Consider the following 14,655-nt stretch of genomic DNA (forward strand, 5'->3'; position numbering starts at 1 on the left):
GCCATTCATTGGCTATAGATCTCTCATTTTACAAAAAAAAAAAAAAAAAAAAAAAAAAAAAAAGAAGAAGAAAGAAAAAAGAAAAAGAAAGGAAATATTCTAGAGCTCTGTTGCAGGACAAGGTGAATAGGTGAATATCCTTAACACCACTGAACTATACACTTAAAAATGGCTAAGGTGGTAAATTATATGTGTGTGTGTATGTTTTTTTTTTACCATGATTAAAAATAAAAACCAGAGAAATCAATGAGTTTAAGGACCATAATGCTTCATTTCTTACATGCTTGCCTTTATGCAGCAGTCACAGAAAAAAAGTTTCTCTCAGATCAGTGGTTGTCAAAGAGGAGATTCATCAGCTCTCCATCAGGGGACATCGTCAGTATCTGGCACCGTGTTTACTGATCACATCTGGGGTGAGCTGTGCTCCTGACCTCTAGGGAGTAGGGACCAGAGATCCTGTTAAACATCCTGTGGTGCCCAGGATGGGACCTCCTTGCACTGCCACGAGGAATTATCCAATCCAAAATGTCATTAGTGTTTCTACGTGAGAAGAGCTGTCAATTTACTGACACAGGTATTGACTGCTCTCCTAGGCCTTTCCCTCCAAGCTGGGTTAGAGAGTTCAGACTCGGTACGGTACCAGGCTCCTTATGTGTGTTGTGCCATGCAATCCTTGCAACTCCTCTGGAATCATTTGCAGGAATAACAGTAGAGAGGAGAAGACAGAGTGTGGAGAGAATCTTTGCTTGGGCTATAGATTTCACTGGTGACTAGCACATTCCACCGCAGAGGAAGAGGCTGTGGCTGTCCCTAATGGGGCTGAGCTCCTGCTTTGTCAAAGCCCAGGACAGGACTGCACCCCACTGTTTGAGCATCAAACAGGTAGGCAATGCACACAGAGCGCGCCCTGGGATACTTCCAGTCATTAGGTGGCTCTACTTGTGACTTTTCTGAAGATGTAGGAGTTTGTGGGGAAAAAAGCAAGTGCAGGCACATTTCACAAATCTACAATCTGTTTAGTATCACATCCTGTGTGTAAACTCTTGACTAAGGAAGGGCTGGTGACTTTCCAAAGATGAAGACAAGTAAAATATTCTACAGGAGTGCATGAGAGCCCAGACTTACAGTCTCCTGGGCGTCTGTGAGCACGCAGCGGGAACCCATGTGCTGATCCACAGGTACAGGTAGGCAGTGCTGAGAGACTGTTTTCAAAGTTCCACTCTCTGGGACTGCTCTGCTCTGCTTCCCTGAGAGGGGATCTTTGACTGGAAGCTTCTGGAAAGAAGTGAAGGGGGACCAGAGTATTTTGGAAATTGAGTGAACAGAGGGAAGGAGTATCTGGTTTAATTCTTTCTGCTGTTTTCTGTGTGATCTCGGTGAGCCCTTTACCTGAGGCCATGTGATTAATGGGAGCACAGCTCCTGCCTCTTCGGATGCTCTTGGGCCCTGCGCAAAGCAGGCGCTCCTGGGCTGAGACTGGTGCTGCAAAACAGAAATCCAAGCTGAGCTTGCCGCTACTATGGTGAATACCGCCAACACCGCAGGTAACTGGGTCCTTGAGGTGGGCAACCAGAGGACTCCAGCCTTGAACCTGGGTTTCATGACTCCAGATCCTGTTGCCATACTTCTGCATGCTGCTGCTTCTCCAGACTGACTCAACGCAGGCACAGGGTCTGATGCCGGGAGGATGGACAAAGAGGTCACATGCTCTAATGAATAGTGCAGAGGCTCCAGACTCAGAGAGAGCTGGGGCCCAACCCTGGCTCTACCGCTCCCCGGGTGTGTGACACTGCCCAAGGAATCATTATAACTGCAAATACTTCGTCAACATTAACTCTTTCCCATGCATATAGACAAAGTGGTTTTATTTCCACTCATAATAAACTTTTTGGTCCAGAGTTTCTCTAACTAAATATGGTGTTGCTATCTAAAGCACTAACTAATGTAGAGTGTTGTTGTAAGATTAAAGGTGTTGTGGGATGGAGGCACCTGGCTGGCTCAGTAGAACATGTGACTCTTGGAATCAGAGTCATGAGTTCAAAGTCCATATTAGATATAGAGCTTACTTAAAAAAAATAAAAGAATAGATAGGCACATGCATTTTATTAAATTTTTAATAAATGTAACAAACTGTACTACAAAAAAAGTAAAAAAAAAAAGTAAAAGGCATTACAGGATAATGTCCAGTAAAATACAATAAAAAATACCTAAGATTAATCCTAGTATGTATTCTTATTGAACTAAAAAAATGAATAGAACATGAGATCTGCAGAACCTGAATAGGAAGACATTGACCAAAAGAACCGCAGGAAAGTTTGAGGGTGAAATCCATTGAATATTTGGCAATTCAGTTATTGTGGGTAGAACAAGAGGAAAGAGATTTCTACATATTGCAAGTTTTGTGTGACCGTTTGGCACTGGACAGCGAGACCTCTCAAGATCAGTGCTGCTGCTTCCCTGTGATAGGCGTCTTGTCTAGAACGAATGGAATGTGCCAACTGTGGTCAATATTCATGATACTAGATTTTTGTGGTTTTCACAGTTCCATGCTATCAGCTTCCTTCCCTAATGGATAGGTCAAGTCAGGACTGATGGGAAAATACTGGCTTCCGGTTTGCGGAGACCTGGGAACTCCAAACTTTTTTAGAGCTGAATTTATTTTCTCTTCCAGTATCGGTGGCACCATCATTTCACAACCCATGGCCAGTGAGACCATCATAGTTCTGACACCAAATGGCATCAATTTCCCCCAAACAGGGGAACCCAAACCTACCAAGCAGAGGCAAGACAGCCTAGAGAAACGTCTAAAGGCAGAGGTCAAAGTTTTTGGGGTAAGTCCAATTCAAAATATGCTGGAATGGGATGGGGAGGGGGCGTAGGAAAGACAACTCATGTGGTCTACATCATGAGTCTGGAGGCTCTTAGGTTTTGCCAGAGGAAATCTGGGTTGAAGGGCAGACCAGTGGAAGCCACTTGGAGAGTCATTTGAATGTTCCCCAGACAACGCATGATGTTTAAAGTGTTTTTCTCCTATTCTGAATCTGAGCAATTGACTTTTGGGCGATGTTTCTGCCTGTTTGCAATAGCACACTTCTCAACATTTTCCTATTTTAAAAAAAGACACTTTCTTGAGGAATAATTGGCATACAAAAAGCTGTACATCTGTATATATTTTTTTTACAAAAGTAATGTTGGTAAATAATTTCATATTTTAGGTACTTTTTTTTCTCTGTGTTCACCAATTGCATGCTTAAGAATCTATTTTTTTTAAGGGAATTTTTTCTCTCACTGCGAATTATAGGAAATAAACTTCCTTTCTGAGAACAGAGATATTTTCCTTTTGCTGGCTTCTCTCCTCTCATGAATGATTTATTAAAGAAGCTCCTTGGAGCAAAGGGAGGAGGGCAAGTAGTGATATATCTGGGACTGGAAGGGAACTATAGAGCCTGCCTCCTGGAATTGCCCCCACACTTCTAAGACCTAAGTTTGCAGAACCTGGTGGGAGTGGTTACTTTGCCTTGTATGTGTGATCCTGTGGGTTATTAGGAGCCTTGTGGGACATAATGTTTGGAAACTTTGGCTTGGTAAGTGTTAGCAGGGCCATAAATATCTGAGGTGGATGTCAAGGAGGAAAACGTGGCCACTTGGAAGCCAAGATCCTCAGCTATCGGGGTCAAAGAGCTGGCCAGAGGGCTGGCTCTCTGTTGTGTCCAGCCGGGTCTGGGTATGTAAGGAGGCACCTGCACACCACCAGGGCTAAGAGTGCGTGTGAGGGCTCTCAAATGTCACCTGTTCCCATAAGATGTAGAAGGAGAGTTGGTAGCAACGGACCCAGAGAGCCAGATTAAAAGGTCTAGCATGGGGCTGGGAGCAACCAGCACGAGCAGACAAGGGCCAGAGAGGCAGAGATGCCTGAGGGCTTGCCAGACACTGGTCAGGCGGCCCGAGACAGCAGCTTCCCGAGGCTCAGCAGCATCTCCTCCAGCTCTTTGCAGAGCTCTCACTCCGGAGCTTTTACAATGTCTGTATCCGTTGCTGGGTCCAGCAGAGGGTGATAAGTGAAGCACCCTGGGAGAGACAAAGATGCAGGCTTTTCCAAATTTCCAAATGCTGACTTTAATCCTACTTCCAACAGACCATTCAGATCCTGTGTGGAGCGATGCTGTTGATCTTGGGAATTATTTTGGCATTCGCTCCCTCCTCTCCACACTTTACCGCAGTGCTTTCCGTCCTGTTGAAGACTTCTTACCCATTCATAGGAGCCTTGTGTGTGAGTAGAGATCCTTAGGAGGATGGGGTGGGTGCTGGAGAAGATGCCATAGTGCAGGCTCTGCAGCTGGCAGCTCAGTGTATTTCTGCTGCACGGTCGAAGAGGTTTCCCTGTGTGTGTTCAGTCCAGGGGGTTGATGGGGTGGCAGGGAAGACTTTGCCTGATTCTAAATCTATTTCTTGGTTAGCTCAAATAATTATTTCCTTTGAAAATCTTACTTTTCATCTCATCACCTCAAGCATTTCCCAAGTCTGTCCTGCTATCGGTTCCAAGATCCCATGAAAGATAGTACATGACACCTAGTCATTGTGTCTCCTCCGGCTCCCCTACGCTTTCTCAGACTTGCCCTTGAGGATGTTGGTAGGCTTGAGTAGCACTGGTCAGGATGCTTTGAATTTTAGAATGCCCCTAAATTTGGGTTCATCTGGTATTGTTCCCCGTGTTCAGACTAGTTGTGATGGATTTTCAGGTGGGAGGGACAGAGGTGAGGTATCTACCAAGAACATTTGCCATCAGCACGATTTCTCACAGACGACATTTGCCTTGTCCTTGTGGCCGAGGGAGAGGCAGCAGGTGCCTGCACCATAAGGTCACTTCTTCCTTCCGCCGTACTCTACTCTTTGAGAGAAAGTCATGAAGCACAGCCCACATCGCTAGAGGTACCTTGTCCAATTTTGAGGACCCAGGATTTAGTTAGACAGACCTAAAGCTTAATGCTGGGGCTGTGGATTCTACAACTTTATCTCTTCTTCTCTTCTCCCTGCGTGGTCCATTTTTTTTCCCATTGTTAAAGAATTTTCTGTGACTTTGCTGTCCCAAACCTATCAGATTATGAATATTGTAAAATAGTATCTTTGATTTCCAGAACACAGCTTTAATGGTTCTCTGCATTCAGGCTCGTCTTTTCTCTGATCTCAGCTGCCAGTCCACCCTGAGGAGCCACCCACTTAAAGTGGTGTCTCTGTCCTCCTGTATATGTTAGCTGCCCCCTTTCCTTCCTTTTTCCTTACCATTACTTTTGTACTTTTCTCTATATGATGTCTGACTCAAAAACTCTCTTCTCTGTTTAAAAAACACCTTCTTTCCTGGCTCTTAAGACCCTCATTTTGTTTACTTGGGATAGATTCCTACTTATATCTACATTATCATGCTTTTCTGAAAACCCTGTGGCCTGGAGGGGTGGGGGGAGCTTCGTGTAATTAATTGGGTCTTATATTGTTGGTCTTTGGTTTCCCAGGACTGTTTCCATAGAAGTTTTCCATAAACACCCTGCTAATAACATTGTGGCTACACCTTATGTAGAAACTAACCTTGCCATTGTCTCTCCTTTCTGAGTAGTTTGTCATTTCTGGAATTCTATCAATCGTCATGGAGAAAAAGTCAACTAAGCCTTTGGTGAGTACAGAATCAAAACCCACAACTCATGGATCGAAATGAAATTGAGGGAGAACTCTCAAGGTCAATGTCTCTACCTTACACACTTGGAAACTCAGTTTGAGAGCAGATGTTCGGCAGAGTCAGGAGTTGAGCCCGGCTCATACATGTTCCAGCCCAGTGCACACTCCTCTAACCACTGTACCTTAAATCACACTCTTCATTCAGGGTGTTGTATTATGTCCTAGACAGGTGCTCAGGAAACTATTCTAGAAAACGTCTGTCTCCCCAGAATGTCTTTTTAATGGTAATGGCCTTCAATGACAAAGAAAGTGACAGTGTTATGAAGAGGTCTGTTAGTTGTGGATTCACTGTGCAAGCCCATCTGTCCAAAGCCCTGAGAGAACCCAGTCAAAATGTTGGCTAAGGAGACAGCTTTACCTGCATTTAACTCTTCTAAGAAAAACCATAATTGGGAGGGCAGGGAAAGGAAAGCTGGATTCTAGGGAGAAAGGATCTACTCTGTAAAGTTTCACTAAGTCTTCACTCAATCTTAGATCCCACAAGTAGTTTGATGTTGGGGGTCATGTGTGAGAAGGCCATGTAACACAGCAGCCCAGAAACACATTTTGGAAGCTCTGCTCTTAAGAATTTCCCGAAGGCATGAGGATGTTAGAGCAACCGGTCAAGACAATGCCAATTTATCTCCCTTTTTCACCAGAATTTGGAGATTGATCATTGGGAACCCTCACCTAGCCTCCAAACTACTAGGTCGGCACTGTCCAGTAGAACTTCCTGTGATGATGGAGATGCAATAGTCATGCTGCCCGTTTTGTTACTTGTTGCAACTGATACTTTGAAATGTGGCTAGTGAAATTGAGAAACTGAATTTCTTTTTTAAAATTTTATTTATTTGACAGAGAGAGGAGAGAGTACAAGCAGGGGGAGCGGTAGAGGGAGAGGGAGAAGCAGGCTCCCTGCTGAGCAGGGAACCTGATGCAGGGCTCCACCCCAGGATCCTGGGATCACGACCTGATCCAAAGGCAGGCACTCAACTGCTGAGTCACCCAGGAGCCCCCTACCTCTAGATTTTTGGGGCAAGCATATGAAGCTTTTACCCAGAGAAGAACAATACCAGAGTGACTAGGGCACCGAACTCAAGGATATGGAATGTGGCTACACTCGGGCTCAGCAGAGTCATCTAGCCTGTCGTCAATTCTACTGTATTCTCACATCACCCAGCCCTTTTGGAGGCTGGGGAAGAAGACTGTCCCAGAACAAACCTAAATCACTCTAAGAAATATATCCTCTGGAATCATGACTGTTGTGATTATCAAGAGACCTAGGAGCCCCTACTTGAGTCATTGTTTTAGGGATCGGGGGTCAGCAGGGAATGCCCTGCTGATTCTCCACAGCCCCCCCGCCCCCAAGTCCAACTGCTGAGCCAGTACAGGAGGAGGAACCTAGATGGAAGTATGTAGTATTCTTTTTTTTTTCAGTAATATTCTTATTTATGGCTCTTGAGTATGCCCTGGACCACAATTACCCATAAATACAACTTTCAGGATAACCCTAGTTCTTCCCCCTTCTGTGAGTTGGGGTAGAAGGGAACACATTTTTGATACCAGTGTATTTATTGCTCTCATTCACCTCTTAAATATAGAAATGAAACCCAGAGACAGAAATGAAACTGAAGAAGTGAACACTTCAGAAAACAGAGAGGATCTCAGACCAAGATCACACTAGGACCTCCGTTTCCTGACATCCAGGCTCATCTTCTACCTCCCCCCACAGCTCATGCATATTACCATCCTTGGGCCTGATGTTAGAACTCTGGCCACACTCACAGGGGGCCCCTGGCTGGGACCATCCAGATCCTGCCCACACCAGTGCTCACCTAAGCCTCAGAACTATATCCCCACACTCATCTTTGGTGGGGGATGAGAATTTAAGAGACCCTGTGCAAGTAGTAGCCCCTCCTGTGTGGCCAATGACTTCCACAATGGGCTTCTGAATGATTTGGGAGAAAGAGAAATCCTATCCGCCGTTGGTCATGTTTTTTTTTGGGGGATCCTGCAGGCATGGCCACATGAAGCCCTGCTGTTGGTCCCAGGGAAGGAATTTAGAAGAGCAATGTTTTCTGCTGCCTACTGAAGTCTTGCCTGGGCAGAAAGTCCTGCCGAGGGAGAAAAACTCCATTCATTCACTTAGCCGAGACTGAGCTTCCAGGCTCAGGGATGTTGCTGAGACCGGGGGAGACACACTGGTTGAAGTCTACCAACGCTCGAGCCCCTGAGGGACACAGCTCAGGAAAAGGGGTGAGCGTCTGTGTTGCTCATGGGGAGCGATGCTCACTCAGCCATTGTCTTGCAGGCTCAGAGCACCGTGGCTGCAAACATTTTGAGCTTTCTATGTGCTCTCCTGGGTTTTGTTCTCCTCTCTGTCAACCTGGCTGCTTTGGATCCTGCCTTTTGGAATTGTGATTTGGACGACAATAAGGAAGTACATGAACACTATAAATATTTCTCCCATTTTATGCACCCTGAAGTTAAGGAGGAATGCTTCATGACCAAAGGCACTCTGGCCGTAAGTATCTTTAGGTGACCTGTTCCAATCTTCTGAGGTTTCTGAAATCCTCGACCATTTTTCTCCCTTCTTTTGAAAATCTGTTGAATTCTTTGTTTCAGGCATCAGGGGGAAGGCCAGGGCTATACGAACAATAGGCATGACAGAAACAAGGGCTAGACTCTGGGGTTACATCACTGGTGAGATGAAATGGTAGAGTAAATGTCAAATCAAGTTGATAATGAAAAACTAAAACTTACTGCTGATAGAGTTTCTTAATAATCAAAGTAATTCTGTTGTTAGAGGCATAAAGTATGTTTGTTCCACCAAAAATCTTGGCATACGGAAGGAAGGTAAATTAAGAAAGACGATCATAGCAGGAAGACCCAAATGGTCAGGAAACACGGACAGTATGTGTGCTGAGGTGTTAACTCAGTGTCAGCAGACATCGGGCCCAGCACTAAGAAGAGGGGAGGAAGAAATAGGGCCTCACAGGTGAGGGCTTCTCCTCCTTCCAGTGACCCCAGTGATGAAAAGGACGCTTCTTCTTCTCATCGGGTGAGAAGGCAACATCATTGTTGGTTGTGATACTTAGAGGTGGGATTTATTAAACTGGGAGATGAGAAGTGTAGGAATATGGAGAATGGGAACTGATTACAATCGCCATCATTGACGAAAAGAAAGCAATGAGGTTTGGCTCACAGATATTAATGCCTTAAGTTGGAGCATTAAGGGTTTGCATATGGTCAGAAAACATGGGGAGGGACCCAAGCAACATAAGAATAAAGAGGTTACAGAATGTCTCTTCTCTCGCAACCACAAAGTGAGTTATGTCAAGGCCACAGGGGGAGGGTGGCCAGATGCAGACAGAGCTGGTCAAGACCCACTTGCTCACCATTCCTTTTGGAGCTGGGCCCAGGGGCTTTTCTCCAGGCTCACCATATTAAAGTGAGGAACGGTGCATGCAAATGAGGTTGATAGTAATTAGCATAAACCAACACGTGGGAGGGGAGGCAGCTGCACCTTGGGAAAATCCTGGAGAGAGGCCCGGGAGGGTTTTGTGTAATGGATAAAGTACGAATTCATGAGGAATGACTTTGCTTTATACACAAAGGGATGATCCTGGACGTGCTTGCGGGATGATCTCCAGATAATGTGAACGAGCTGTATTTCCTCCGGGACTGTAGGTAGAGAGACTTAGAGGTTTGTGCGATCACGTGTTCTCTCCTGTTCTATCAGGCTGCCAGGTCTGCGTGAAGGATGCCTTGGGACCGAAGTGGTAGGGCCTGGTCTCTAGGTGCAGGATCTTTGTTGGGTTGTTTGGGTTGTCAGCAATGGCGGCACCTTTGTGTGTGCTTTGTTTATTGCCTCGATTGTTCTTGCTAACTCTCACGGACATCAAGAAAGGGTAAGAAAGCCCATCCAAAGGGGGTGCTAATATTGAATTTTTCAAAAGGCTTGCACCCATCGTGTCAAAACCTGATTGACTCTCAACTACCTCAGAGCAATTATCATTGTGCGCATCTGATAAATGTGGAGATTTCCAGCTCACACAGCTACTAAGTGGTAGAGGAGAGGCTGGGGTGGAAGCTGTCTTGTCAGTCCTGGACGTTATTGCACCACCCACTGAGGGAACAGTGGCATCGGACGTCACCGTGTCTCTGTGGGATAAGAAACAATGTACAAAATGGATTATGCGTAGCTGCCGTACTTCTTGCTCAGCCTCCCTCTCGAGGGGACAGATAAGCAGAGGGATCCAGTGAAGCCAACTGCTAGGCTGGGAAGGAGCAGCGCTGTCTCACTCTTCTTCCTTCATCATCCCCTGATGGTGCAGGTGGTCTTCACCTCTGCAGGCACCACTGAGCGAGGCATGATGGCTTGGGCTGACTCAAGCACCGCCCACCTTGTATGTCCTGAATTTCAGGGAACTCTGTCTGTGATGCTGATTTGCACGGTGCTGGAGTTGTGCCTGGCCTGGCTCGCTGCCGTGGTTTGGTGGAAACAGGCTCGCTCAGACTTCACTGGGGTGAGTGTGCTGGCCACCCCCCCCACCCCCCCCGAGTCCTGCCAGGGGGATCTCCGGTTCTGGGCTGTGTTGAGCATCTGAAAGGGTGGCAGAGGGTGGGGGTTGTGAGTCATGAGATACACATGGCAGGCGGCTGGGTGGGGATGGAAGACAGATGAGGAAAGCAGTTGGCAGTTTGACCGGCTGAGGCCTAAGCAAATGGGCTGGTTGAACCTGACAAGTGGACGGGTTCAATCTTTCTATTTTGTAAGTGAAGAAACCTGGAAGTTGAATGGCTTGCCTGCCATTGAGGATGAGTTTGTGATCAGATCCCTAGGACCCGGTTTGTGTGTTTTCCAGACAAGAACACTTCCTACCACAGCCCTAGGCTGTCTAACAACCTTGACTTGGTCAAGGGCATTTGCACACATGACTGGACTCTGTAAATGTCCTATGCTCTGGTTTCACCTTCCTGTGATCTTAAAATTCTTTTTTCACCTGAAAGATACTTTTTAAAAAAACTGTTGTTTCAAATTCCATGGCACAGCACCCTACCACCACCATGGACCCATGGCTTTATTTCACTAAATTAAAAAGCCTTGGTTTATCTAGCATTTTGGTACAGAAAGCACGATAAATACTGAGCTGATGAGCAGCACTTCTTTAAAGAATTTAGCGACATGCTATCCTCCTCTTGTGTGCTACATATATGTACATATGCAAAGATGGAGGAAATGGCATTGAGATAAAATGTATATATATGAAGCTAAACCTGAGCGAAGTCTGAAGAACAAACATATGAAGAACATGGATATAAAGAACTAATATCTTTTGTTTCTTTTAGAGTGTGCTTTTCCTGCCTCAGGGTAACAAGAATGAATCCGGCATACCCATCAAGGCATTTTCTGACCCTGGATATGAAAAACTATTGACTTCTTAGGGGAAATATTCATCAGAAGTTTGTATTTATGATAAAATATCAAAACCAACCAAAGAAACCCAACTCAAGAAAGCAAAGCCTGAATTCTCTGAAATGTAGGCTTTTATGTAATGAATATCAAAAAAATATATATTTGTTCTGATGTTACTGAATTGTGTGTTCAAGGACGGTCTCTTGATTTGCCATGAGGCAAAGCACAGATGCGTGAATTACCATGGACTAGACTGACAAATGGACATTTCCCAAGAAACTAGACACAATGGTGTGATTCAGGGGTCCTGGGGAAGTCAAGGAGAAAACTCTTTCATGTCCCCCTTAAGTGAAAAACGGACTTAACCAATTAAAGGTGGTGTTCAGACTCTTTTGTGGTAGACACTAGTGTATCACATGATTTTACTCATTGTGGCATGCAGACAAGCCCCCTACAATTAAGTCCCAGGAGCTGCCTTAGGAACTGGCTTCAAGATAAAATCTTTATTGGATTACTATGATGTGTAGTTTCTCAACACCACCAAGCTATTAATTAACTCAATGCTGATACCATCTCTCCACCTGAGGATAGCATCAAACCCCACAGGTCAAGGGCTCAGTTCTACTAGACCATCCCTACCACTCTCTTCCCACTTCAGATGCCAGTAGCAGGTCCAGGTTATCACCTGAGCTCCTGACCCACTGGCTATAGATGGAGGTTCCCAAGACCCCCTCCTTGGTTCAATGAATTTCCTAGAGTGGCTCACAGAACTCAGAGAAATGTTTCACTTCCTAGAATACCAGTTAATTATAAAAGGATATAACTCTAGAATCGCCATGTGGAAGAGAAACAGAGGGCAAGAAATGGGAAGGGGTGTGGAGCACCTCTCTCCCCGAATCTCCCAGCGTTTACCAGGAAGCTATCCCAATACTGCCCTTTTGGCATTTTAGGGAGGCTTTGCTACATGCCCAGGATTGATTAAATCTTTGGCCATTGGTAATTACACCCAATTTTTAGCCCCTGTCTCCTTTCCAGAGGTTGGCATGGGGAGGGGTACTGAAAGTCCCCATCCTCTAATCACAAGGTTGGTTTCTCTGCCTGGGAACATTCCCTAACCCCAATCTTAGGTTCCCCGAGGGCTTTCTGAAAGTCAATTCATTAACACAAAAATTTGCATCTTTACAGCTCTATCAGGAGATTCCGCAGATCTGTGCCAGGAATTAGAAGGAAGACTAAGTATATACTTATTACAAATATCACAAAATCATCATTACATGTTTTTAGAAACTCTTTTTTTTACTTGTCCTTTTAAGTAGAGAGTAAGTCAGCAATGATAGATATAAAACTAGATTTGAACTCCCTTCTCCCTCAGCAAGCATTCAAACAAAACAAATAAGCAAACAAAGGCTAACTGGAATACTTATCAAGAGACAGCCAGTTCATATTTTTTCCTGATTTCAAAGAAAGAAAGAACAATTGTTCCTGGGTAAATGTTAAGCCTCAACACACACACACACACACACACACACACACACACACACACAGGCTGGTTTAGAAAGACTCCTCCTAATTTTATATGAGCCCCGTTTCTTTGGAAGATTTTTCTCATATTTTCCCTGCCTTGACCCACTGTGTCGTATCTGGCGCTCAGTTTCCCTAGTCTATTCTTCATTCTGAGAGTAGAATGTTGGTTTTTGCTTTTAGCTTTTTCTTCAAACTCTCTCCTCATTGTCTTCTCTCGTTCTTCTGCTCTCCCTCCTTACACACACATATGGACACCATTCCTCTTATTTATTGGCTTATTATGGTTGTTCTACATTTACGAGCACTTTGGGGGTACCAGACACCAGGTTGGATGCCAGGATTACAGAAGTGAGTAAGAAATACTCCTTGGCTTCAGGGAATTCATAATCAAAGGAGGAAAACAGATGACAATAGAGATAGAGAAGCACCATACAAGGCACTAAGTGCTATCTGAGCACCAAAGGAAGAACGCCCTTCTCTGCCTGTAAGAATGTAGAGGATATAGGTGAGTGTGTGAGTAGGAAAGAGAAATTCCCTCCTTTGAGGGTGCCACCTCCTCAGTGGACATGCTACCAGTGGGGCTGTCAACCCCATAGGCCACCCTCCTTCCACTCACAGTAGGTGTGCTCCCCCATATCTTCACCACACCACACCACCACTTCCATCATGAGCAACCAATATAATAAATCTCTAGTACCTGGAGCTCCTCCAGGGCCTCTCTTAGCTTTGACTCCTTTCTCAGAAAAGGCGGCCAGCCCTTTAGGCAACAACACTCAAGGTCAGTTCTCATCCTCTGTTCAACATAACCACCAAGCTGCATCCATGTCCTTTAAGTAGCAGTACCCCTCTAGCGTGAGGGCAATGAGACTGGCGTCCACCTGGAGATGCGATGCTACATTGAAAATGCGTGTGTAAAGCTCACCATTATATCTGGCACATTGAAGATGCTCAGTTACCTTGAGTTTTATTTCTATTTTCTTCCACCTCCCCTTCTCCCCTACACCAACTTGATCCTCTAATCAATTTTAATCTCAATCCACCCCTGGGATTTCAAAACTGCTTCATCTCATAAAATCCTTCCTTTCCTCAAGTGAATCTGTATAGTGCTCCAAACAAGAATCTTCCACCACAGTTATTTTCTCTCCCCTTTGCTACAAAGGAAGATTTTAGAAGAAAGGGCCTTTTTCAGAGCTTCTGCACAGGAGACTCTACTGACATATAGTGGTGATAAAGAGAAACACTTCCCCCCTTCTCAACCCCCCCCCCGCCCCAAATCAAAAGGCAGGTGGGGATAAGAAGTCAGTTTCCCTGGAGAATCTCCCTGAGGGTTGCTAACTGGACACTACAGAATCACATCTGAAAACTTTGTCTGCATATGTCAGCAGTCAGGAGTACAATGCATCTTTCAGAAATTATTATCGTTTGCATCTTCAAAAAGACACAAACCATAACCGTAGGGAGCTGGAGTGGCTGTATTCATATGAAATAAAATATATTTAATATGAGACATTATTACAGAGAAAGAGGGATGTGTCATAATGATAAAAATGTCAACAGACAGGCAGAAACAATTGTAAATAAATGTGTACTTAACAGCAGACCCTTTCAATCATAGGAAGCAAAAACTGCTAGGATTGAAAGAATTCAGCAAAATTGGGTTTCCATATTTTATCCTCAAGCACTGGAAGAAAAACTAGACAGAAAATCAAGAAGAAAATAAAAGATTTGAACACTATTAACCTACTTATCCTGATGCATTTATATACATATATATATAATCTTTTTTTAAAATTTTTATTTATTTATGATAGTCACAGAGAGAGAGAGAGGCAGAGACACAGGCAGAGGGAGAAGCAGGCTCCATGCACCGGAAGCCCGATGTGGGATTCGATCCCGGGTCTCCAGGATCGCGCCCTGGGCCAAAGGCAGGCGCCAAACCACTGCGCCACCCAGGGATCCCCTATATATATAATCTTAACATAATAATGCAATATAATACAAATTAA

At 44.8% G+C, this 14,655-nt stretch overlaps 1 protein-coding gene across 1 annotated transcript; it reads left to right on the plus strand.

The window, feature by feature from the left end:
* The first annotated feature begins 1,092 nt into the window (after positions 1–1,092).
* Positions 1,093–11,485, plus strand: LOC129504963 (membrane-spanning 4-domains subfamily A member 6D-like). Its single transcript, XM_055317869.1, has 7 exons — positions 1,093–1,184; positions 2,672–2,831; positions 4,136–4,270; positions 5,609–5,665; positions 8,018–8,230; positions 10,134–10,235; positions 11,059–11,485. The coding sequence occupies exons 1-7, from the start codon at positions 1,108–1,110 to the stop codon at positions 11,152–11,154; spliced, it is 840 nt and encodes a 279-aa protein (XP_055173844.1). The 5' UTR covers positions 1,093–1,107; the 3' UTR covers positions 11,155–11,485.
* The last annotated feature ends 3,170 nt before the right edge of the window (positions 11,486–14,655 follow it).

This window comes from Nyctereutes procyonoides, unplaced genomic scaffold (genome assembly GCF_905146905.1).
Source record: "Nyctereutes procyonoides isolate TBG_1078 unplaced genomic scaffold, NYPRO_anot_genome, whole genome shotgun sequence".
Lineage (NCBI taxonomy): Eukaryota > Metazoa > Chordata > Mammalia > Carnivora > Canidae > Nyctereutes > Nyctereutes procyonoides.